The 26373-nt window shown below is 47.9% G+C and overlaps 1 protein-coding gene across 2 annotated transcripts in view; it reads left to right on the plus strand.

Moving 5' to 3' along the window:
• Positions 1-26373, plus strand: part of VANGL1 (VANGL planar cell polarity protein 1) — a 45762-nt gene extending 19389 nt beyond the window's left edge. For both annotated transcript variants that reach the window (XM_030234325.2, XM_030234327.2), the window contains 4 exons: positions 13746-13879; positions 17156-17288; positions 19172-19406; positions 20626-26373. In XM_030234325.2, coding sequence (XP_030090185.1) covers positions 13746-13879; positions 17156-17288; positions 19172-19406; positions 20626-20886 — 763 coding nt within the window. In that variant the 3' untranslated portion in view covers positions 20887-26373. The remainder of the gene's footprint in view (positions 1-13745; positions 13880-17155; positions 17289-19171; positions 19407-20625) is intronic.

Below are 26373 nucleotides of genomic sequence, written 5' to 3' on the forward strand. Positions count from 1 at the left end.
TCCAGCCTGTGTGAAATTAGCCTTATATTTGAATTCGTCTTCCCTGTCCTGAAATCTGTACAAGGTGTCCTGGTGCCCACTTGTGTGGGTTTCTCCTGCCCATCACCAAACGGGATGAGCACAAGCATTGATCAGTTTCCCCTCCCAAGAAGTTCTGGGATAGCCGGCTAAATGGGTGTTAATTGCATCTGCAAGTGTGAAGCTCCTGGGGAAACTGAGGGGTCTCTTCCAGAGCAGCTTCTTTAGCACTTAGAGGTGTCAGACTTGTGATCCCCCCCAACCCAATGTCTCTCCAGCAGCACTTCACAAAACTGCTTTTACGACCACCTTTTTGCAACTCATCATCTCTGCAACTTCTTGCAGCTCATCTGGGTTGCTTTTCCATGCTCCCAGTCCTGAAAGTGCTGAACTTTGTTCACAGTGGGCAGTTGAGATTAGCACCTTTCAAACACCCCATGCCATGAAGTAGTCAAGGAGTAGGGAAGAAAGCTCTGACTTGTGGATGAACTGCTAATGACCTATATAGGAAGAGATTTTCAGCCACATTCTTAACCATTTTTAGTCACAGGCCAAACTTTCCCACTTGGCCTGTGTCTGCTGTCTCACCTCTGGAAGATGGTACTGCAGAGATATGATTGCTCTACCCAGGAGGGTACTCTTGGAATTGCAGAAGGGAATTTTCCAGTAGCCTCTGGGAAAAAAAAAAAAAAAAAAAAGGTGATGTTCCCTGCTGAGTAGGGAGCAGTCTCCTTTGATGTTCAGATGAGTTATGGGAATGGTACCTTGTTCTGTTTTACAAGGGTCTGTTTGGTGGTGCAAGGGGTGTGTTGCCAGCAAAGTTCAGCTAGGACTTATGATATGGGTCAGAGCAATACCTCATTAAGAGGCTGCTTGTTTGTGACAGAAGTGAACAGCAAGCTCCAGGTACTCCTCATTAGAGGTGAGGGGAAGTCTAGGATGGACTGTAAGTATTGACAACTGCACAACTTGTCTGGGAGTTTCTGATGTGGTAAAGTCTGTCTCTGAAGCCCTGGAAGGTGTGCTTTTCTAAAAGGAGCATGTTTTCCTAGTCTCTTACCTCTCTGCATACAGTTCTCAGTTTTTACATATGGCTTTTCATATGGAACTGCTTCTCCTTTTGATAAAGGGGAGAGAGCTCGGGGAACTGAAGTGCCCACGTCTTTCTACCCTTCTCTCCTCCCTTCCTTGATCTTGATCCCTGATCACCCCTAGCACCCTCTGTGGACACACCACCTCTCCTCTCCTCCTCTCCAGGAGGAGCGTGAGCTGACTGCACCAGACCACCAGGCTAGGTACCAGTCTTATCTGTGCTCCTGCAGATGCACCAGCAGCAAGGGCAAGTGGTGCAGGCTGATTGTTACACCCTGGAGCAGTTTTGCATTTTTGGAATACTTAATACTTTAAAAGTTTACGAGCTGACTCGCAGGTGAAGTGCCCGCTGTCAATTATTAACCCACATGGCCAGTACAGTGTTGCTTGCTCACTGGTGAGGAGCTGCTCCTCTTTCTTAAAGAGATGGTGTGGAGGAAATGCCATTGGGATCATCTGCAGGGATTTCCTTTCTTGTTGGCTTGTCTTTCAAAACCAACACTGCCCAGAAGTCCAAGAACAGTATGCACTCCAGCCTACCCTGTACTTAGGGGGTTTGTTGTGGAATTTCTGTGCCACTGCTGTCCGTGCCCTCTGAAGTGCCTGTGTACCACCCACAGAGCAGATGGCCTCTCTAAGCTGCTGAACAAATTTTGTGGCCATGAAGGTACTTTTATCTTCAAATGCTGAAAAAAAAAAAATCCACCCCCTCAACCTTTGACAGTCTGTTTCTTGTGGTGAATGATGAAATAGAAATATTCTGCAAAGAAGTGAGCTGTGTGCCCTTTGGAGGAAAAGAGGAGGCTCGGTTTAGCTAAGAGGACAAGGAATTTACAGTTCTCATATAGCACAAGTAAAGTCCAATAAATATGGAAGCTAATTCCTGACTCTACCCTGAAGAAGTAAGGAAAAGTTAACAGGAAGCTCTGTGGTAGTAATAGAGTTTTAATTTTTTTATATATATTAATGGCTATAAAATTTAGAGCAATATTTTCACTTATAACTTGATTGCCCCTCCAGTACATGCCTAAATGAACTTCAGTGCTTAAATTTCTTTTGTTGAGTGTAGGTCAAGTGGGGACATCAGCTGACAGTGTGGGGAGAGCTATTCCCTGGCTGACAGGAAAACAGATTCCTGGCACAGCACTAAGGACCTTGGCTGTGCTTTGGAGCTTCAGGCTGCTGACTCTGGCTTGCATTCATCTAGTCCTGGTAGAAGGTTATCTGCATCCTTGCTGGGGCTGGATTTTTTCTCTCAGCTTGGAGCTGCAGGTCATGTCCCTGTGGCCCCAGTGTTGTTTGTAGGGTTGCTGAGTGCTGGTTATAAAATGAGGTGGCCCTTGCTTGTGCAAAGCTTGCTGGTGGAGCTTTGTGATGGATGCTGTGTGGTAGAGGGATGCTGTGCAGGGAAGACTGGGCTGTGGTCTGAGAGCTGATACCTCTCTGGGTACAAAGGTCTGCTAGTGGCTAACATGGATGCTGCCTCTTCAGGCTTGTCTGTGTGGCTTGCAGGAGGAAAGCATTCCCAGGTGTTTTTAGAGGAGCCCTAGAACAAGTTAAAGCTGCTCTATTGACTCAAAAGACAACCTCATTCAAAGTCCTGCCACATTAATCCCATCCCCACCTGGGAATCAAAGAAGAGATGGTCCTCTTTCCTGAGAGAACGTCTGACCAGGCAGCTGCTCAGGATCAAGAGCTGAATGCTGATGTTTCATGGCTGAAGCATCTAAATGTAAAGGCTTATTACAGCACTCGACTTCCACTGCCAGTAGAAGCTGTGAACACTTTGTTATTTCCTTGGAATTAAAGCTGTACTTCTTAGCTTTGACTTAAAAGAAACACCCTAAATCAGCAGCTAACCTCTTCTCCCACCCTCTAAAAAGCTACTAACAAAAAGCCCCACCCTTGGTTACTTCATCACTATTCATGTAGCTTGCAGAATTCCTTGGCTAAAGACTGGCCTTATTTGAAGCATGAACAGGCTTTAAATTATCTTGTTTAAATGCAGACTCTTACAAACTTTTTGCCATACCTGCCAGTTCCTGCATATACTTTTTTTATTTGAGGCTCAGACTAATCAGAGGCATAGCATGTGTGTATGCTGGGAAGAGGAAATGCATCACTGTCATGGATTATGCTGCTCCCAGGAACTGGTAATCTAGGTCCCATATGTTCCCAGCTTCTGCAGGGTTCCTGGGTGCTTGAGCAGGACACAGGCTTGAGCTGGAAGCTGATGGGTGCCCCAATGCTCACGGCTTGGGGGTGTCTGGTATTTCATCCCTTGTGTGTGCACTAAATGCCTGTTTTAGCTCACCCTTGCATGGAGGGTAATCTCCTGATCTTGCTTCTAACTCCTGTGTTCAGAAGGTAAAGCATACCTTGGTATTGTTTTGTCCCCCTGACTTGTTTGAAACTCCCTAAATTCTAAATACAACCTCAAGTGTGTAGAAACGTTTGAAAGAGGTTACACCTCCCTCAGAAATACTCAGTGCACCCCTCAATTACATAAATGTTTGATCATAGTTCTGCATCACTTCTTAAGCTAATGCTGCTGCACAAAAAAATCCTGTCAACAGGCTGATCCTTCCTCACCCCTACCAAAGAAATATAGTTGCACAGCAATGCAGTGGTGGAATTGGGGAACTGGTAACTGATATCTCTATTATCCATGTAGCTTTGCACTTTGTGTGTGTATTTTTCTGCTTGGATTATTTTGCTCAGCTTAATTTCTGCAGTCTTCTTAACTACCCTTGTAGTGTTTAATGGTTGCAAAGGCTTGTGGTTGCAGAGGAAAGGGTTAGTGGAGCTGAGGGAAAGATGCAGGATAGAATTCTCTCATGGCTGCAGACTGACATTCAACTTGTCATTGACCAGGATGTCCAGGTCCCTTTCTGTGGCACTGCTGTCCAGCATCTCATTCCCCAGTCTGTCTGTACATCCAGAATTGCCCCATCCCACGTGCAGAATCTGTCGCTTTCCCTTGTTGAACTTCACATGGCTGGTAATTGCCCAGCCCTGTAATTTGCCCAGGTCTCTTCAGGGCCTGCCTGCCTTCAAGGGCATCAGCTATTCCTCTCAGTTTTGTATCATCTGCAGAATTGCTTAGTATCCCTTCCATAAATGTCCAGGGCATTTATGAAGATGTTGAAGAGCACATGGGGCTGAGGGTGGAGCCATGTGGAACCCCACTGGTGACAGGTTTCCAGTCTGACTGTAACCCTTTGTTCCTGACCCATTTGCTCACCCATCACATGATGTGTTTATCCAGCTGGACATCTTGTCCAGTAGGATCCTGTGAGAGACAATATCAAAAGCTTTACTGAAATCCAAAATGATGACACCAACTGGCTTCCTTTGATCAACTAGCTGGGCTACCTTGTCATGAAAGGAAATGAAGTTTGATAAGCAGGACTTTCCTCTCATGAAGCTGTGCTGGCTGTGAGTGATGACTGTGTTGTAATCACACTTTCAGGTGTTTTTCAATACCTCCTGGAATAATCTTCTCCATCACTTTACCAGGCACTGAAGTGACACTGACAGGCCTGTAGTATCTGGGATCCTCTTTCTTGCCTTTCTTGAAAATCAGGACAGTGACTGCTCAGAAATCCTCAAGAGAGGCTTTGCAATGATATCAGCCAGCTCTTTGAGGAGTATTGCATGAATCCCATCAGGCCCCATAGATTCCTGCAGTCTGCAGGAGCCCTCCTTGGCGGGGCACAGCTCTGTCTGCAAAAGTCTGCTCCTCTGTTGAGCTTTGGGGAAGGGAGAGCTTCCAAGTCCTTGCTTCTTCTCCCCAGTCCATCTGACCTGCAGGAGACCAGCCTTGGGCCAAGCATGAGGGATTGGTCTGGAGCACCTCAGGTCATGTCCTTGAAGATTCAGAGCTAGACATGGTGCACAAATGGATGGCAGCTTACTTCTGTGGATTTGGTTTATTGTCCTATCTCCAGCTGTGAGACTGGACTTTGTAAATTATTATCTTGAGTCATGCAGGTCTCCTTCCACAGGGCTCATTGGCCTCAATAGTCTGCTCAGCTGTGCAAATGTTAACTGTAAGATTGGCTTCAGCAGTGTCCCTGGCTCTCTCAAACTCGTCATGGGTCTGTGTCAAATTGGGTGTGGACAAGTGGATCCCTTTGGACTCCTGGCAGCTGTATGCAAGACCCACAATGCCTGGGGAAGCCAACTTGTCCCTTCTTTGTCAACACTTTTGTATTTCTGGGGTGCCTGTGTCTACCATTCTGTGCAGGTTTGTGGGAAAGCTCATCAGCAGTTCTTTCCATCACCTTTTCACTTAAGTTGTCCCCTTAATGTTCTTCTCTCACTGCTTTCCTTCCCAAACTGCCCATTTCCTCAGTTGATGAAGAAAGCCTTTGACAGTTTTGGCTTTGCTTTAGTGTGAGCAGACAATAGCTGGTGGATTGCTTGTGGTTTTTTTTCTCATGAATAAGCAAGACAGTACTCTCATTAGCTCCCTGGAGGATACCCCCACCACCTGGCAAAACCATATCATGGAGACAAATGTTTAGTGTGCTAGCAGCACCCTTGGAAAACCCCTTTCCGAGCTCTAGCTCCTGTATCCAGTAGCTGCTGCTCTCCAGGTCCAGTTAAACTACTAGTGGCTCCTGAGGGTGCTGGGTGGGGCTTGAGGTGTGGATATCTGGCCAGGTGTTGTTTTGGTTCACTGCAGGTGTCTGGGACATAGCAGACACATGGCAGGGCACAGGCAGGTCCTTTGCTTCTCATGTTTCTTGTCTGTGTTGTAGCAGACCCTGGAGCAATGAGATGCTGGTGGCGAGTGTTCTCTTTCTGTTTGATGAGAAGGTGGTGCCTTTGCCTGTTTGAAGGTGTTGTATGGCATCAAAGGGGCGTGGGTGTCTGGTTTGAGAGTTGTTGGGGCATCTGCATGTGGTTATTGGTGTCTGAGGAACTGGCTGAAATGCAGCCCAAGCTGTGAGTGCCTGAAAGCTGCTGTTGTGCCCTGGCTAATTCATGAGCTATACCATACCCTTTGGGTTCAGTGGTTCTCCTAGATAGCTGCATGGTGAGTAAGTGCTTGACAGCACCTCCCCACACACGCTGTTCCCCTTGGAGAGGTGGTCTTGGCCTAAGAGGATGTGGGCAGTTTGCTTTGGAGCCTGCTCTCCTGGCATCTGGGTTCCTCAGCTTTCTGAGGGAGAAGTTTGTTGCACCACATCTTCAGGCTTTCACAAGCTGCTCTTTCAGATGCAGCTCCTGAAGCTGCTCTTGTTGTACACTTACCCATCCCTATGGATGGGCTGAGGCAACTGGCGCCATGTGAGTTTGCCGCATGTGAAACTCTCTTTGCTATTCTCTGGGGCACTGGAAGGCAACCTTTCCAGTTACCTAGGCTGACCTGCTGCAATAAGGCCTCCTAGAATTGTATACAGGGAACCTGGCAGGAAGCTTAGTCTCAGCAAGGGATTAAATCTTGGTTTTTTCCAAAGAGAGTCCTCTGCCTTGCATAGGAAGGTGCTCTTCTGGTGCTTCAGAACCTCCATTGTTTCTAAAACTCAGGTTAGACTTTTACAGCTTATTTCGTGTTCTGTCTCTTGAATATGGTGTTGGAGGTAACAAGTGTCTTTATGATCTTTGTGTCCCTTGGCACTGCCTACTGTGAAACGAGATGTTGACAGTGTTACCGAGGAAGAGAAGTGTGGTGCTGTCACAGCATCTGACCTCAACACAGAGATTGTTCTTTCCTGGCATATTCATATCATATTTCCAATCATATTACTGGACCTTTTGGACCACTACTTGAGTGAGAGGACTGTGCTCTCCTCCTCTTCCTCCTACTCACTACATATTACCAGTCGTGTTCTGCGGTTTTTCCTAGGCTATTATACTAGCTGTCACCTTCAGCTGTTGGAAGTGGAAGGAAGGGCAGTGCAGCTGTTGGGAAGGCATTCATCAAGTTTTGAGATTCTACCAATAAAGGTGACTGGGAAAAACATTCAGGCTGTGTGCTGGTACCCTGAAGACCAGTTAACTTCTGAGGTAAAAGGCTTGGAAGTTTCTCAGAAGGAGAACTGCAGTGGAAGCATGCAGTTGGGTTTAACTGGGGTTTTATAGCTGCTGGCTAAAACTTTGTGCTCTTTACTTCTGTAGCAGCATCTTTTTTAGTGCTGGCCTGGGAGTGCCTTTATAGGATTCCTCAGGAAGGCTTAAGTAAGTAGCTTGTTTGGTTTGTATGAGGTAAAGGAGTTATTTCCCCCCAGCCCCCAAGTTTGATCATACCCTCCTGTAAAATCCTGGGGTTTAAAAATACTCACAGCTTCCCTTCAAAACAAAAACATTCAAATGTAACTGTGAAGTTAGTAGTAGACTTGCAGGGATCTTCTCCACGTGTACTGGAGGGTTTTGACTAGGTTGCTTTTGAGGTTTGAGGAAAACAAACCTAAAACCCAACCTGATGAATTCTACTCCTCTCTCTCTCTCATTCAGAAAATTTCTATGTTGAAATCTCTTCCACATCAGCAGCGAACGATTGTATTGCTCAGCTGGTGTGTTGATTCTGATTTTTGTCTTGCAAAAGATGAAACTTACAATGTCTCTTGTAGAGCAACACGTCCTAGACTGCACAGGGCAGAAAAGGGGAGATCTGTGGTTAGAAACTCGGCTGGTGCTTTCCTTAAATTTACAGCAGTCATGTGTTGTTCAGATGTCCAGTGTTGTATATAGATGGGAACACCCTTTAAATTCCTGTCCTTTTCCTTCCATGTAGTTAAAAAAGGCTGTGAGGGGAGGGAAAAGATGAAGATGGGTCACTACAAAACTGGGGCAAACTTTTTGTGTGTTTGGGTTCCATATAAATGACACCATTAATGGATGGATGTTTGCTTCCTTGGGGGCAGCAGCTGTGCTGCCATCAGGCTGACAACCTGCTACTATGACAAGGTTTTCTTCTCTTCCCTGATAAAGGTTTGACCTTACAAATTCTTTTCCCTGCCTCACCAAATGCCAGAAGTTGGGTATCTAAAACAAACTTGCTGTGTCCTGGTTGCCTGGTGCCTGTTCCAGGGAGGGCGAGAATTGTGCTTGCCTGCCTTAGCCAAGTGGAGATCTCAGTTGTGGTTGTCTGACAAGAAAATGTGGTTTTCCTTTTCCTAGGAGCTGCAGTCCTGTTCTCTTGACTGTACCAAACTGAGATGCTCTTGTAGTTATGATGATCAAAAGACATTTTTCTGCTCTGCTTGTTTGGCCACAGCTGCTGGAGAAGTTCCTTGTCTTGGCATCTCTGCTGAGATCTGACTCGGGCTCTCTTTACTGGAGGGGACAAAACCATAGCCAAGGCATTTGTGCTTCTGCCAGCACTGCTAAGAGCTTCTGCGTGGCCTTGGTCTTCTTGGGAGCCCTGCTCCAGGGTGTTGCTTGGGAAGGACAGAGAGTACCAAATCCCTTACATCTTGCCAGCTCATGGTCCCTGGTGTGGCAGTGCTCCCAGGGTCATCTATCCGGGCAGCCTGTGCTGGCCTCACCTGTAGCTGTTGACAGGCAGAGCAGGGAGGCAAGTCTGCATTGAGGATGGTGGCAATCCCTTCTGTAATCATCTTCAGCAGGGATGTTGGTATGGGAAGCATTTTGACTTCAATTGTCTGTTTCCAGTTTTATTTCTCATTCTCTTGACTTTGCTCTGGGAAAACAGTCCAACAAGGTGAAGGATCAGGAACTTGAGCCCTAGCACTGTGCTCTGGCAAAAGTGTATGAGAATGTGAAAAAAGGGTGTTTTCTGGGAGAGAGATGTGGTTGTACTGCAAGGGAAGGCGGAGGAGTGCTCTGAGCCTGTCGGGTGTGAGCTGACAGCACTGCTAGAGAGTACAAAGTGCTGTGGATGGGCAGCTCAGTGCCCTGGGAGACCTCAGTGTCTCTTGCAGTAGGCAAGCTCGATGCAGTTGTCAGCTGGAGACATCTGGTGAGGCAAAGCTGGCTCTCCTTGGAAGGCTGTGTTGTGGAATCTTTTCTCAGCTTTGCTTTGCAATGTCGAACTTCCCAATTGGCTGTGGCAAGTGTTTAATGTGCCCAGAGACCTTGGCTTGTTTTGATACTGTGCCTGTTTTGAGGAATGTTTAAAAAAAGGTTGTTTGGTGGAGAGGAGTCTGTGCTGGGAACCATTTGAATAAATAACCCCAGGCTTCCTCAGCCCTCAATTAGCACAGCAGTCATCAAACCTCTGACTGTCCCTGTGTATTTTAGGTGTGTGTGGCTCACTCTAAACCCTGATGCTGCAAGATCTGCGTCCATAGCAAGAATGCTCTGGTAGAACAGCTCAGCTCTTTCTGGATGTGTACATAGATCTGTTGCAAAAGTGTGGGGCACTCCTCTGCCCTCAGTGATTCTCAGTGTCTCCTGATGTTCAGTATAGTACCATGAAAGGCTACATTTCTAGCTTAGCAGGAAAGCACAAAACTACTAAAACCATGTGAGTGACAGGTGTAGAGAGGTGTGGCTTCAATTTTTAATCTTTTTTCCTCTCCTTATTTTTTATTTTCACTGACTCCCACCACTTCATAAAACTCAAACCCCTTTTCCTAGAAACCACCAGTGTTCAAAGCCAGTATTTTGATGATATAAACAGGCTTCTTTCCTTGTGCTTTGCTTCAGTATAGTATTGGACTGTTTTCCTAGAAATCCACTAAGAAAAGCCAATTTCAGTGTTGTGTCATGGAAGGCAGACACTAAGTGGGCCTCTGAGGCACAGTGTATGGCAAAACTGCAAATATTCAAATCTTTTGTAGCAGCAAGTACTCAGGCAAAACTGCTCCTGACTTACCCTTTTGAGAGAAAAAAATAGTTGCTACCTTTGTCACATAGTCCCCTCCTCCACTTCCTTGGATGCCCTGTAAAAGTTAATTCATTACTGTTAGTAAAGGGCTCTGCATTTCTCTGCTGCCAAATGCCACTCTGGGGTACCGTGTGCTTCTGCTGGGTCTGCTTGTTTGCTTTCCCTCCTGGCAGCATGCTGTGACATGGCCTTCTCCAGGGCAGTGAAACTAATCATGAGAAACAAGCAAACCTCCGACTGCACAGAACGCAGAGCTCCAAAGCCTAGAGCCTCACTGACACTGCCTGCCAGGAAAACTGTGTTTCCAGTCAGCTGCTGGGTCGTGCAAGACGTTTTCCTCTTGTGCCATAAGTTTTGAATCTGAACTGTTCCATGGAAATGCTTTTTGTGTCCTGATTTTTTGTACTCTGCCCATGGCGGGGGTGGAGAGGGGTGGGGTTAGAACTAGATGATCTTGAAGGTCCCTTCCAACCCGAGCCTTTCTATGATGATTTCTGTGTTTCTGTGATACGCTTTTTCTGCGTTCTGGTACTTTGCCACAATGCCTGAAATATGCCGGCCTGCCAGACCCTCTCGATGGGACGTGAGAACAATCCCCACTCTGACCTCTTTCATACGGACGATTAAATATCGAAACTTTCTGTTCGTTCTCTTCCTGCCCCTCCCCATTCTTTCAAAGCGCTGAACAAAAGCGGAGCCCGGCGCAGCTCGCTGAAACGCGGGGTGAATGAATGCACTGACCGACGTGGTGCTGAACTCTTGCCGAGGCAGCGCTGCAGGGAAGCCGCCTCTCCCTCCAGACGTGGCCTCCAGGAAGGCTGCCAGCTCCCATTCCCGCTGGAGCTGCCGTCTGGGTGGAGAGGCGGCTTGCTCGCAGGGCAGCCGAGGGTCTGCCCTGCGTGGGGAGCCCGAAGAGCCTGGATTGCTCTCGGGAGGCAGCAGGCTTCCTTACAAGGCTCTGCTGCCGCTGCTCCTGGGGCTGCTCTGGGCGCTGCCGTGCCCGCACCTGCCCTGCTGCTGGCGTGGTGCTGCACCAGAGCCCTGGTGCCCTCCTGCCCTGCTCGGGGGCCGTGCCGGGTTGGGCACAGGTTCTTGTTGCTCTGCAGCACCGTGCGGGGCAGGGCTGGCTGTCCTGTGCCAGCCAGGGCCAGCCTTCCCCTTGATGTGGCTGAAGAGGTTGAGCAAGACAGCCCAGGAGGCTCTGATTCAGCCTTTTCCTTGCTCTTGCAAATCATTGCGGCCCTTCTAATTTACTTGTCTGCAGCTTCTAATTATTTTTTTTTTTCCTGTAACAGAGAATTTCAAGAGTTGTAGTTGTAGCTGTCTTCCTTACCTGCCACGCTTAGTATGGACTACATGGGAGAAATGGGCTGGCAGAAATTCAGGAAACTGATGTTTGTTACATTTCTCTTCCAGAAAACAGACTCCTCTGTGAGACTGGGGTATCTCATGTGTGGGATTGAGCCTGTACTGGATTTGCATCAGCAACAAATACCTGGGCTTTAATTTTCAGAACAGTAATCGTTGCTTGCTGCAATGTAGAAAGCTTTGTTATGTTTGGATTTTGAGTGCACATGCCAGTGAATTGGTGGGGAAGGTTATTTATTGAGGGGATGGAAGGAATGTTGGGTGGGGAAAGCTGGCATCCTGGTGATAATGCTGTCGGTGGGGTCCAGGGAAAATGTGTATGTATAAAAATAAATTACTCTCTGCTGTGATGCATTGTGTTTTGTCCTAATAGAGTAAGTTGGTCAATGGAGCTCCCTAACATTTCCCACTGCTGGGATGGAAGTTCCAGTGCTGTTTGAAATGAGTACAGTATATTAACAGAGAATTACTGTTCATTTTTGTCTTCCTGTTTTGAGTTGGTCCTAATTTTCCAAACATTGTGTTTTGTGATGAAACTCTATGGAGTTTTATCATCCTGGGAAGTGGAGATGGAAAAACTGAATCATGTTTGAATGCAGTCCGAAGGGGGAATATGTGCTTCGGCTGCATTATTACTTTTATGAAATTTTGTTTATAGGCTGCAGCAAATTCACAGTGGAAATCAGAACTTTTCAGGGAGAAATAAAACTGCTTTCACCTGTTCTGTGTCAGCATCTCTATGTGTCTGGCAGTGGGTCAGTCTGTACTTCTTTATCAAAGGAAAATTGTTTCCTTAGTTAACTAGTGGCTCTTTATCACAAATCAGTAGCTGAGTGCATTAGTGGAGTTGCTTTTACCAAATGTAAGCTGAGGAAATTTGAAGGAGTGGCACCTGAAAGGTAAAGCTTCTTTAAGACATTCTAGCTGGATCCCTCCAAACAATCCTAAGGATGGACTTTCCTTCAAAAGCTAAATTCATCATCTCAAAGGTACACAGCAAGTGAATGGTGATGTGCTGTGATACTGACTGATGAAGCTACTCAGTGAACAAGCCTGGGTTTGTTCTTCTTTCTCAGAATCTCTTGAATGGGCTGGCATCTGTGCTTAATTCACTGATTAGTGGGAGTGTGGCAGCTGTAGAGTGAGGATGGTGGGATGAGTGTGTGTGTTTAAATTACTTGGGTGTGATCCAGAGTTTAATATTAGCACAAAGTATAGGAAAATTTAAATTGCTCTTCCGGGAACACACGCAGAATATGTGGCAATGCCAAGCACTGAATTTAGGGCTTAATCTGTTAATGTCTTATTTTCCCACGTTACTGTCCTTGTTATGTTTTCTTCCTGTGTTGTAAGGTGTGAGAATACTTTTTTGCTTTCCTTCTCCTTCAGAGAGGCCTTGTTGGTAAGTGTGACCTTTACAATTAACTGGCAACAAATGTGTTAGCAGTTGCACTTCAGTTTTGAACGCCCAAAAATTACTTTTAGTGTGGTCCTTGGCAAACTCCCGTCGGCTGGATGGGTGATCCTGGCCATTTGCTGAGAGTGCCGGTGCCATGCTGGGGCACAGAGCCAGAGCAGCATGGAGGGAGCTGTGCCGTATTCCCGCATCCTTAGACACCAGAGCCCGGGCTTGTTTTGAAGTGCTGCCCTGTTTGTTGGTAACAGTGCCTACGGACATCTCTCTCCCATGTCAAAACGATCGCAAAGGAAGATACCTCTGGGCTGAGCCTTTCCTGCTGCTGGCGCGTGTGTTTGTTTTGCTCCCATGTGTCGTCATTTTATGTAGAGGCATCCCTTCAAAGGGATGGAGGGAGTGTCACTGCTCCTCATTCTGTCCCTAGCCAGGGATTTAACAAGCAGTACTGAGTAATCCCGTCTCAGGCAGCCGTACTCCTCAGGCAGCGATCTTATCTTGCTGTGAAAGCTCAAGAGATCTCTCTCTTGTCAGTGCTGGGATGGAGGAGGTCTGGGGAGCTGCGAGGTGCGGCTGGAAGTGACTCGGAGGGAAAAGCATCCATCCGGAGCTGTCCCTCCATCCAGGCTGGCCAGCTACAGCAAAACCCGTGTGGTGCTGTGGTCTTCAGCCTGAGCAAGGTCTCTGCATCACAGGGATTGTACTGAGCCCTTGTTCTGTCATTTCCCGTGCTGCAGGCAGCCTAGTGCTTCACTTTATGTGCTGCACTTGTTTAGGGATTTCCTGCCATCCGCCTGTTGAGCTGAGGGCAGAGATCAAATGAAATTTCAGGTCCTAGAGAGAGGACCTGAATAATATTAATATTAATATTCTGTGTAATATATTAATAATAATATTAATATTCTGTGTATTGCATGGTCCTGTAGGTGTGACAGCTCCGCTAATATCACTATTCTTCCTTCCTATTTTTTAAAAATATTTTATGGAAATAAGAGAGCTTATTTGAATCTGAGAGGTATTATCTTATTTTGTTTTTTCTTCTTTCCCCAGCATCCAACGAGCTGCACTGGTGGTTCTGGAAAATTACTACCGAGATTTCACAGTCTACAACCCAGCCTTGTTAACAGCCTCTAAATCCCGAGCAGCCAAGCACATGGCTGGCCTGAAAGTCTACAATGTTGATGGTAGGTGAGGTAAAATGTGATCTCTGAGACTGAGTGGGTTGGGGAAGGGCTGGATTTGCTTTATGCTTTGTTATGCACGCATTCTCACCTTTTTGCTTTGCCAAGTCCTTGTCTCTTGCTGGAAATCTTCCTAGCAGTGCTGAGTTTGCCAGTTCCAGATGACTTTACAGATGTGTTTAGCCCACAATAAGGCTTTTGTCTTTGCCAGGTGAAATGGCCAGGTTTTGGGTCGGGTTTGATTGTCATGTGGCTTGACACCTTTCAGCACCACTGCTTGTTTCAAGCAGCCTCTTCTTTTTGTCACCCTTGGGTCATCTCTTTAGTTGTGATACTACAATAAACACAACTTTTAACTTAAATGAGTTCCCCAGTCGTTTATTGCGCTACTTGCACATGCAGCCTTCGGGAAGGTGAAGGAGCCATGGTATAAGCAGCAGTTGCTGATGAAAGTGATGCTCATCAGCCTGCAGGCCCAGCACTAAATGAGCCTGGCTCACCCGTGGCCATGGAAATTCAAACACAGATAACGATTCCCATTGAGCTTTGCCGGTTCTACAAACCGTTTTCAAGCTTTGGGGCTTTAGAAAAGCAGATGGAGGTGGATATGTGGATGCTCAAAGCAGTGAAAACTGGACTTAATCATTTGACACTCTTAAACCCTATCGGTGAAAGCCATGCTTTTTAAGCAGGGTGTGCCCAGCAGCCTTTATAGAGATGCACATTCCTTTGTAGGAGTCAAAGTTGAGTAGCAAAGCTTTTATGGTGAAGGATGGCTGAAGCTGTGTGACAAAATGTGGTGAAGACAGTCCTGCCCGTGAATTTGTTAGCATGGAAAAGCTTTGAGAACTGGGAAGAGGAGACTGAAGGGTCTAAGCTGGGCAAGGTGGCTCTGTGTGCATGCTGTGGAGACTGAAATATGAAGAATATCTGTCATATTGAAAAACATAAGACATGATTATTTTGCTTTCAGCAGAGTTTCAGTGTCTTATGGATGTGGAGTATTTTATTTTCATTTTCCTCTTTGGTTTGTTTGGATTTTTTTCATTTTTGGTGAGTTTCAAAGACCGTATCCTAAAGGCTTCTCCAGCTTCATGCAGCACTCCTGGGTCCATAACATTAATTGGAGGTTTAGATCCTTATGAGATATTCCCATCCTGACAGAGGATGGGGAGGGACAGGTTGCCCATCATGTGTTCTTTGCTGCCTGGAGTGCTGCTTTGATTGAGTTGTGTTGGAGAGGGGAAGGAATCAGACATGCAAACAGAAATGTTCTGTGTTTTTCTAGAGGTGCAATCATTCATTCTAGCTGCTTGCTCTCAGTGAGGCCTGGTGTAAGGAAGGTGAGGGCCTCCTGATGCCCCAGGTGTCTGCACACTATTCCAGCCCCACAGCCTGCCAGGCTGGCTGCAGGGTGTGCCATTCTGATTGCTGGCTGGTCTTCTCCTGCACTGCAGCATCTCTTCTGGAGCTGGCATGCTCTCTTTTCCTGCAGCACCTGCTGGGACAGTGGGACTCCCAGGCTCAAAGAAAGACTGTCAGTCTGGTAGTGTGAGTGGCTCAGAAGCTGCTAGCTCATGAGGCTTCGTTAGAAGAGAAGGAACTAGAAGCAAGCTGCAGATGTGGCCTGCAGCCTTTCCAAGTGTCAAGCTTGTGAGCCTGCCAGGGCCTGGAAACTCCTGCCTTCCCTTCTGGGGCAGTACTGGTTGCCTGGGCTGTTCTGTTTGCAATGCTGCTGCCTTTGTGGACATGGAAATCTCAGGCTTAGAAGCATGTCCTTAAGAAGATTCCATCCATCTTACAAAGCAGAGTGTAGTCCTGGCTGCAGCTTATACCCTGGCAGCCTGACAGTCTCTTATACCCTCCTTGTAAAGAGACAGTAATGCTATTAAGGCAGCCTAATTTGTTGACAGCTTTTGTATTTGATACTGCAGCAGCCAGGAAAGAAAAACATATTGCTGTAATCTCTCTTATGCAGAGTGGGGAGGTTCACCTTCAAAACCAGGATTTGCACTGCCAGGTGTAGTCAATGAGGCAAATTACAGATGTAACCCAAATTTGGGAGCTAGTGTCTCCCTTGAGTCATAGCCTCCATTTCAGGGCTGTCAAACAAAGTCTGAAATGTTTAGACTCTTAAGAAGCTATTTGTGCTTGTTCTTCCCACTGCGGAGTTTCAGGCTTCTGTCTTGGAATCTGGTTTGGGCTTTTTAGGAAAAAAATTAAAAAGAGTTGCCCTTGCTTGAGCAGAATAATTTTGAGCGTGTCTGTGCAATTGATTTGCCTTAACCACTGCCAGCTGAGGGTGTGGGCCAGAGCAGTTTGGCACAAATCAGCTCTTGGTGGCTTGGAGTTAGTCCTAGACTACCACTTAGCTTTGGGTAGACCCACCTCTGCCCTCTATCTGGAAAGAGGAGTTTGTAAACTCTTCTGGGGCAACCCAGAACATTTTTCCTCTCCCTACCTGAAAAGCCGGAGCTGAGGGCTTCATGGGAGAGTTGAAGGACCTGATACTGTATTTTAAGGTCTCTAGTTAAGGTCTTGAACTAGACAGCTCTGTGAACTGACTGGGTGTTACAGAGCAGATTGCAGCTTCCCTGTTCCTGTGGCTGTGGAGGATCTGTTAACAGCAGCAGAAGCTCTAATGGCAGGTGCTGCTCAGAGTGCCATGAGAAGCTGCTACACATATAGACCCCATCTTACCCTGTTGTGTGACTACTTCTCTGACAGCATCTGCCCTTCTGGGAAACCCTATGCTTTGTCTGAAGGGGACCCTGCTGTCCCTTGCATCCTGTTTCCCCTTCCTGTGAATAACTGTCTGGAGTTAGGCTTTCATTTATTCATCTCCATGTCTCATTATGTTCTTGTGTTTGTCTCTCTCCTCTTTCCAACTTCTCACTTTTTGTGCTCTCACACTGTCTTGATGCTGAAATGTGGTATGCTCCAGCTGCCCTTGCCTTCAAACTGAAAGCATATATAATGGGGGGTAAGTTGCATCCTTGGCATGTTCACCTCACTCTGCCTTTGTGTATGTTGTGTGAGACCCTCCATCCCGACTAACTTCCCTTGTCCACGTGCCAGAACGCCCTCTCTAAGCCTGTGCTGCCTTGCAGGCTCTCTGCCGGAGCTCCTGAGGACCGGGGAAGGGTTTGTAGCGTTGTCTGGGGAGGCCGCAGCCCCAGAGCACAGAGACAGCTGCCCTGGGGTGCTGGCGTGTCCCGGGCCCAGCCCTGTGGCACTGACGCTGCCTTTGTCTCCTCTGTGCCCGTCCTTGTCCCGCAGGCCCAGGGAACAACGCCTCGGGACAGTCGCGGGCCATGATCGCGGCGGCCGCGCGGCGCAGGGACTCCAGCCACAATGAGCTCTACTACGAGGAGGCCGACCACGAGCGCCGCGTGAGGAAACGCCGCGCCAGGTACAGCACCCAGCCCAGCACGGAGGGCTGGCGTAAATCTGTCACAGGGAGGGAGCTTGTGGAGCACAGATGCATGAGGGACGGTGGCAGCTTGCCGCTGGAATTATCGGAAGGACGTGCATGCAGCCGAGCTCAGGTGTACAGGGTGGGTAATGCAGTGTCATGGGAACGGTCCAGTGCTTGACAAGTCTGTAGTTACTTGCTGTAGGAAATCCCATTATCTTTGCTCATGCCCAAGTTCCTGTCCAGGGACAGGATCAGTGGAGTGCTTGGTGTTGCCCCTTCATAGGTGAGGAGAATATTTGTGTTTTGAGGCTAGTCAGAGGGGCAGTTTGACTGGCTTTCAGTGAGTTGAGGAGGAAAGACTTGACCACAAGCAGTTACATTTTATTTTGAAACATAGATATGTCTTCTGCCAGTCTTGCTTAGGCTGCGGAGTTGATGCTTTGTTGAGGTGACCTGAGACAGTGCCCCTGTTGGCTCAGGAGCTTAATTGCAGTCTGCAGTTAGCATGCCTAAGAGTTCCAGGCAAGTTGCTTATGGGCAGGCTCCCCTGAACTGAGCCGTGTTTGGAAGGAATGTGTGATAACTGGAAGGAGCTGACTTGTTTTGAGTTTTCTTTTGGCAGTTTGTTTCACTGGGGAAATGCTGGCACTATGTCTTCTCTTGCCTGCTTCAGTCTGACCTGTGCTCTATAGCCTCTGTCTTTTAGGCCCTCTTCCAGCCTCAGAGCAGTAGGAAGTTTTAAACCTGCCCTTCTGGGAAATGTAGCATCCTAACTTGGGCACATCTCCTGTGCTTGTTGAGTTTGGTTAGAACAACTCCTTAATCGGTTAGAACAACTCCTTAATCAGAGGGGAAACCATCAGTCACTAGATAAGGCCAGATGCTTCAGGCCAGGAGTTTAAAACTGATTTCTACCCCCACCTCCCCCATGTCAAATTAAACCAAATGGGCAAAGGTCAGGAGTTCCCGTGCTGTTCCTCATGTACAGCCTGAATGCAGTATGCTGTACCTCTGCTTGTGGTCAGGCAGCTGTCCCTGGCTTTAAGATGCATTGGATATTGAGATAATTGTGGACAGTCATTGGTGACTTGAGAGGAAATTAAGTATAAAACAAGTCCTGTCTGAAGGGGCTGAAGAGTTCTGTTGGGTGGCTCTTCCATTATTGTTTTTTCCTCACTAGCTGCAGTGTAGCCCCTCACTTGCATGTTAGCCCAGTAGGAAGGAATGAGTGTCATAAGACACCCTTTTACACTGTGGGCCTTGTGTTTGCTCACCTGTGCCAACACAGGGGTGGTTTCCAGAGGATGCCTTAAGCTACAGTGTTAGGAGTGAAAATGGAGGAGTGTTTTTGCCCTTGCTGTTCAGTGGAGGGGTGCAGGGCAGTCATTGGGCAGCACGAGCTCTGTGCCCAGCTGGTGGAAATGGGAGCAGACTGCAGCTTGTGAGCACAGAGTGTCTCAGAGCAGGCTGTGTGCTGCTTGACACTGGGGTGTGGTCAGCCTCCCCCTGCGTGTCCTGTGTGCTGGGGCCGCTGTACTCAGACCCACGTTAGAGGCCAGCGCGGCTGTGTCGTGTTTGAGTCACGTTGCTGATGTTTGTGCTGCGCTGGCAGAGCCAAGTGCAGTGCTCAGGGCTTTACAACCTTAATCCTGGTTTATGGCCCTCAGTTGCTGGATGGCTTGGGCAAGGAAGGAAGAGTTGCTGTCTGCCCCTCAGACTGTCAGTGGAGAAGATTTTGTGTAAATTGGTGGCAGGCAGTGACTTGATGGCAGGTGGGAATAGGAGCCCTGTAAATCCTGACTGCCAGGCTCTGCCTTAACCACAGACCCATCCTACTTCTTGTTATGACTCCTGCTGCCTGGATGTTTTTGCTGCAGGCTCGTGGTTGCTGTAGAAGAGGCTTTCACTCACATCAAACGCCTCCAGGCAGAGGAGCAGCAGAAAGCTCCAGGAGAGATGATGGACCCCCGAGAAGCAGCCCAGGCCATTTTCCCCTCCATGGCGAGAGCTCTGCAGAAGTACCTTCGCACCACCCGCCAGCAGCAGTACCACAGCATGGAGAGCATCTTGCAACACTTGTCCTTCTGCATCACCAACAACATGACACCAAAGGTAATGAATGCTTTCTCTAACGCTGCTGCAGGAGGGAAGAAGAAGGGGGTGGCACATCTGTGTGTGCAGGCAGAACAGAAAGTTGTCAAAGGAGGTGAGTGAAGGCTTTTGTAGTTGCTCCCTGTGAATTGACCAGTGTGATGTAGGTTGCATCAGGTCTTGAGGGGAAGTAATATTTTCTCTGCAGCGTCTTCTGTCTCTTTTTTTTCTGAAAGTGCCTATGAGGTATTTGTTCTTGAATCCAGTTCAGCAAAGGGAACGCTTAATAAATGCTTGAAAGGGTAGCTTTGAGTCACAGGAGTTTTCCCAGCTGGCTTCTGGTAGCAGGATGATGCAGGTGGCAACCTGCAAAGGATCTTTTTGGTTTTCTGCCCCCTCTGCCTTGCTGCATTTTGGACTGCTAATGATTGCCTAAATCTCTGCCTCTCTGACAGTGTTTCTAATTCATGAGCTGCTTGATCAAACATAGTTTGCTGCTTCATGCCTAGGCTGTGACTTTTGACTTGCAGACACAGGGAAGGACTGAATGATAAGAGAAATGGGTTACACAATTCCCCTCCCACGCTCTACCTTCCTTTCTAAGAACACCCCACAGTCCTAGGGAAGGGTTTATTCCTGGACATTCACCCATGACTTACTGCAGTAAGAGCAGAAATGCTGTCAAGAGATGGGGCTTAGCACCCTCTCACTGTGAGCCACCTGGGACCTTGCCCAGGTATGCAAGGGCATTTCTGCTGCCAGTAGGATTGCAGAGGGGCTTTAAAATACAAGCAAGGTCAAATGGCATTTTGCTTTCTGTTTTCAGTTTCGCACCCTCAGGCTGAACACATGGAGACATCTGTTTATCACCTTAGCTTGGCCTGAAGGAGAAAACCACTATCCTGTCTGGGACTGTAGTTTTGGGATCATTTACGGGGCTGGTACAGGAGAAATGACCTCTGCTCTACTGAACTGCTGCCAGATGGCTCTGCTGATGGCAGAAGTCAGGGCTACACTTTGCAAACTTGCTGGGATGGACTGAAAGAGGATCTCCTGATGTTTGTGTCTACTTCCGGGCCTGAAAAGCTGAGAGGGACTGGGGAGAAGATGTCTCCTGAAGTGTTAAAGCTGAAACAATTTGCAGCTTGGCAAGCCCATGCTCGCGGCGCTGTATTTGGGGATGGGAAGAGAGCAGGGCGAGTTGTGGGGCTGGTGCTAACGTGTGTCCCGCTCTTGGCAGGCATTCCTGGAGCGTTACCTCAACCCAGGCCCAACCCTCCAGTATGACAGGGATCGCTGGTTCTCCAAGCAGTGGACGCTGGTCAGCGAGGAAGCGGTCACAAGCGGCTTACAAGACGGCGTCGTGTTCGTCCTCAAGTGCTTGGACTTCAGCCTTGTTGTTAATGTGAAAAAAATCCCCTTCATCAAACTCTCAGAAGAGTTCATAGACCCTAAATCTCATAAATTTGTCCTCCGCTTACAGTCTGAGACTTCAGTCTAAGGGATTTTGAGGGTGGGTTGTTGGGAGATTTTTATTTTTGTTTTTTTTCAATATTGTGCTTTAGGGTTTAATTTCCCCAATGCTGACTGAAACTGGCAGATGATGGACCAGTAATATTTGACCATCTGCACTTTATTTGGAAAGGGGAGGGGGAGCTGGGATATCTTATCTAGGAAGAAGTATCTTAAGAGGCAACAGGGCGACTTGGCTCAGTTAGCTCAGCCTTGGAGACAGAACAGATTTTTTTCTTTGCCCCTCTTTCCAGGCATCCTGTAAATCTCACGCTCTCTTTCTCTGCACGGCTGCAGTGTCAGAGTTGTTGCTGGAGCGCTGCCTTACACCATGCACGCCTGCACCCTTGTGTCTCTGCTTTTGCCACCTGTGGCTGCTCCTGAGGGCTCAGTGCTCACCCGTCCCTCACAAAAATCTCCTGGCACAGGGTGCCACAGTCCCTGCTCACTTGGGGAGGAGGGGATATCAAAGGGTGGGGGTGAGGGGACTTTTATTCTTTCTTCTTCTTCTCCTCCTTGCCACGTGCCTCTTCTGTCAATGCCAGACCTGTATGGGCATAATGGGATGGTTTCACCCTCTGTGAAATTGCTTGTCTTGAACTGGATCAGTCTATTTGCAGCTATTCAATTTATTTTTTTTTCCTTAATCAGTGCTTGTTACTGAAGTTGTTCTTCATGTCACGGCTCCCTGCTACCTCTCCTCTGCTTGTATCTGTCCTGCTTGTCAGCATCTTTCTCAGGCAGGCTCAAGGCTTCTTTTGTCTGTCTCCTCTGGCTTTCTGAATGTTTCTTCAGGCACTGCTGCTTCCTTTTGCACCTGCAGAGGCTGTGTATTTGCACTGGGACAGGGTCAGTAAGTAGCTGGCTCCTCCTTAGATAAATCACAGACCCTCCCTATGTCTGACAGCCTCTTTGAGGGGAAGGGGGGCAGGCAGGAATGTGCCCCTCCCTCTCTAGCCAGCTTCAAGTGTGTCTGGAGAAAAGAGGGGCAAAAAACATTTCCCTCCTTCAGGAGAGGAGCCAGGGAAAAGGCTGACCTCTGCCCCATTCACTTGCTTTGGAGAACTGTTGTGCTCTGAAAACACTGCAGTGAGTCCTTCCCCACCGTACGCCTTCAGCTGTAGCTAAGAAATACCAAACAATGCCTGAATGGTGAAAATCTGCCTGCCTTCCTTGGCCTTGCTGTACTGTGGGAGTTTCTGCTCAGCGTTGGGATCTGCTTCTGAGAGATGCAGTTTTGTTTGTGAGGCTGCCTTTGCCCACCAGTGCAGCTTTCATGTGTGAATTTAGTCACACGTGTTTGGAAGGTTTGTTTTTAATGGGGAGCCCAAATGGGTGTCTGAAGTGTGATTGCCAGCACAGAGCATGGAGTGACTGGAGCCAGCTGCAAGGCTGGCAGTGACCTGAAGGTCCCTTGAGATCCATGTGAATGTAAATGATCAATTTATTCTGCTCAGTCTTTTGCCATGCAAATATTCCTTATCAGGCAGGATCTAGCCTGCCCTCCATATGGATGTCTTAACCAAGAAGGCCCTAATTCCAGCAGTGTGTAAGTCAGTGCCTTTCACTGCCAGCCTGCACAGTCTTCTGAGGAGGGCTGTGACAGCCCCTCCTGTCCCTTGTGGCCTTTCCCAGCCCTTCCCATGGCACGGGCGGGCTGGCTGGCGTCCACAGGGAGCAACCACCTTAAACAGGGATGCTGGGAGCAGGGCAGGAGGGTCCATCCTCTTCCAGCTTCAGCAGCAGTGGAGAGGCATGTCTGACAGTTCTCTTGGGATCAAGGGAGCACCCGGGTGAGTGAGGGTCCAAAGTGATGATTCCCCATCCAAGTGACACCTACAGTTTCCTGCACCTTTCTTACAAGCACGTGGTAGTGTCCTGGATCCTTTTTAATCCGTGTGTTGTGCCAGATGTGGTTGTAAAGAAACTGGATGGTGTGGCACATGATGGGATTATGCCCTTTGCCCTTAAGGGATGGGAAGTAGGTAGTGTTTTCCCCTCTCTAAGCTCAGTGTTTGGGTTTTTTGGCAGATCAGGCTTTCTGGTAGTCTGTATGAGGACTCCTTTATTGACTGTGGCCTTCGCAGTGTTTTTCTTTGAAAAAATAGGTCGGTTTATTCCTTTAAAAGAAAAAGAAAGAAGGAAGGTGAACATACAGTATCTTACACTTGGCTCTCCTGAAGATGCCTACACCTGGCTTTTATGATGTGCATAACCAGCAGGGTAGGAGAGACTGGGAATAGCTTGGGAGACTGTGGAATGCTTAATACCTGTGTGGAGGCTACTGCCTGTGGCTGAGTTGGCTCATTTCTGTGAAGCCAGAACAAGAACCACCTTGCCGAGGGCTTGGGTGTGCCTTGTATGTGAGAGCACCTTGTCACAGGCACATCTGCAAAACTTTTTTACTTTCCCAGGATTTCCTTCCCCTTTCCTTTTCCCTGCCCCATGAGGAGGGGTTGTCTGACAGTATCTGCTCAGGAAACTCATGTCTTAATTTTGTTAAATCCTTTAACACATGGAGAACCAGACGGAAGCAGCGTGTGCTCGGTCTGGGTCTGCCTCATCTTTGTGCTGTGGTTCAACACTGCCTTTTCTGCCTGCTGCCAAAAAAGGACACTGTCAACAGAGGCCACCTCCTACATTAAATGCTCTTCCTTGTGTCAGCAGCATGAATGCTTTGCCTGATGAAATCTGCAGGAGAGGACTTTCTCTCAGATGGTCTCTTTAGAGGTGCAGCCTGCCTTGAGGTGAGGACAGACTGAAAGGGGAATAATGATTCCTGCATATTCCCCGTTCTGATATTTTTAGTGACATTTTTTGAGGTCGCTCTTGCTTTCCTTCTCTGTGCAAAATCAGGGGACCACTGTCATACCTACCTCACTGGAGCGTTGTGAGGCTAAACTCGCTTTCAAGTGCTTTGAGATCCATGGTTGGATCTGTGGCATCTGTAGGAATTCAAACTCTGTAAAAAATACTGAGCGGTGAGTGCGGACTGGTTTGTTTAACTCTGTTTATAGCCAGCTAATGAGTAAGAATGGAGTCATAGGGAATGAAGCTCTGATCCAATTGCTGCAGCCCTTACTTCTGCTGAGCTTGCCAAGAGCTGAGCATAAATACAGCTTGGAGGGTTTGCCAGCCAAGTGCAGGCTGTTCCTCCGAATGCCGCTCCTATCCTGCACTGTCTCCTTGCACATATTTTCCTTCCTCTCTCCCAGTCTGGATGTTTGTACCTGGTTGGGAATTGTGGGGAGGTTTATTAGAATTCAAATGGTTTTTTAACTTTTTTATCATCATCCTGTTGGTGATGGAGTGGTCAGTGTCCCCCTTGGAGGTGATCCTTGCACTGGACATCCTTCACTGGGAGCTGAACCATTTCATAGGGTGCTGTGCTGCCCAGCCAGGAGTGGTGGTGCCCCACTCCTCTCTTCCGTGTTGGCACGTTTCCTGTAACTCAAGTATGCTGCTCAGATACTTGAAAGGCTTTGGGGTTTTTTTTCTCTCAGATTTGTTACAGCCTAAATCCAAAGCCATGCTGAGATCTTGAAAAACCAGATGCAGCTGAGACTTTCAAGTGTTCTAGAGCAGATGGAAATGGCTGTGGGTTTCTGTGAAGGCTGCCTTTCTCTTTCCTGGCTACAAATTGAAATATTTTAATTTCTTGCAGCTTCCAGGAGTGTAGGAGCAGGTACTACTCTTAATACTTTGCCAGTCCTGTAACTGGGTATGGGCAGGTGTTGGCCTCTCACTGCCATGTGTCTTCAGCTGTGGGTGGGTGCAGACTCTGTGAGGCTGCCCTGGATCTCAGTGTCTTTTCCCACACCTGGAACCTGAGCAGGCAGCACTCTTGGAAGTGTAAGCATTGTAGCACTCCCCTCCATGGCATATTTGCAGGGTTGGGAGGTGTCGAGTCTGCACTTGGAAGCTTGGAGGCAGTGCACAGTAAGGCTCAAGTTTGGAGATCTGAACAAATCCTAATCCTTATGAAGCCTCCTGACCTTTTCCTTTGGCATGGGGCTCTCTGTGCAACACCTTGGAAATCTGCTGTTGCTGAGTTCAGCCAAAAGCTGTAGAGAAAGAATATCTGGAGCTGGTCCTGCCCCACATAAGTAACTTTGAAAGGTCTTGCTTGAGATGTGCTCACTTCCAACACATGCTGCTGAAGAAACTGAAAAGATCCATAACTTGCTAAACATGGAAACCTATTCAAGCCAATTTCATCTTGCTCACCCAAACTTGTAATTCTGCCCTTTTCAGAGGGTAAACAGAAGTCTTGCGATCTTCTGCAACAGTGCTGTAGTCTGGTCCCAAGCTGGCTCCTCACATGGGCTCAGTGCTGCCCAGCTGCTCATGAGGTGTGTGTGCAGGTGTTTTCTCATTCAGCTTGTGTGTGTCTGTGTGCTTTTTCCCCTCTAGTGTGCACATTATATGTGTTCAAAGCCTCAAGCCAGACTTGGTGGCTCAGTGTTTTAGCTGTCCTTAGGAAGGAAGTGCTCTTGGAATTGAGCTGGTTTTAGAAAACAAACAAAAAAAAAAAAGAAAAAGGAAACTCCCCAAATTCTGTTCTGAAAGAGATGGCTTTGGGCCATGATGTCTCCTGCAGGAGTGTGCATCTTCCTGCCTTCAGGCTGCTGCCTCCCATCGATGATGACCAAAAGTTGCCGTTTCCCACAGCTGTGAGTGGTTCGGGTCGCTCTGGGCCCGTCCCCAGCGGGGTCCTGCTGTGCCAGCAGAGCAGCTGGCATTGCCCACCCCTCTGCTGGCATTTCCCGCCCCTCTGCGTCCCTCCAGCAGACTGCATTGATTTATCCCTGGTGCACACTGAGCCCTGTGGGCAGCAGGCAGCCAGCCCTGCCCTGGGTGTGCTCTGCCCAGGGAGGGAGGGAGGGGATCCTTCCTTCCTTCCCTCTGGCTGCTTCCCGGGCACCTCTCACCAGCACTGATGATGCTTGGGGGTATCTCCTGTGCACACACTGGGGAGATGCTGTGGCCACTACCCGAACAGGCGTAACTGTGAAGGAATCTTACACTCTCCTGTGCCTGTTTCTTTGATTCAGCATTATTGTGTCTTGGGGAAGGGGGTGGGAGCAAAATGCCCTTCCCTTACCCTCCTTTATCACTGTGTAATACTTTTTCTACACACACTGTGTATAGTAAGAAGGGTTTTGCCAAGGTTTTCTAATTAATAGACACTAACCAGCATTTCTTTCTTGTTTCTCTTCTTTGCACATGTGACTTTAACTGCAATGGTACATGGTCTTTCTGTTCTTTTCTAATCGTGAACTTAAGTAAGCAAATTCCTGGTGTCTGTGACATTAATGCACTGTGGGTTTAGCCTTGTAAATTGTTCTGTTCCAAGCTGGGTTCTCTTAAGTTATAGCTGGATGGGGTTTTGTTGTTTTTTTAAACTGAAACATAAAACTGTTTTACACTTTGCATATTTTGTACAGTAAAATTCTGGAAATAAACTGAAACCAGA

This window comes from Serinus canaria, chromosome 1 (assembly GCF_022539315.1).
Source record: "Serinus canaria isolate serCan28SL12 chromosome 1, serCan2020, whole genome shotgun sequence".
NCBI lineage: Eukaryota > Metazoa > Chordata > Aves > Passeriformes > Fringillidae > Serinus > Serinus canaria.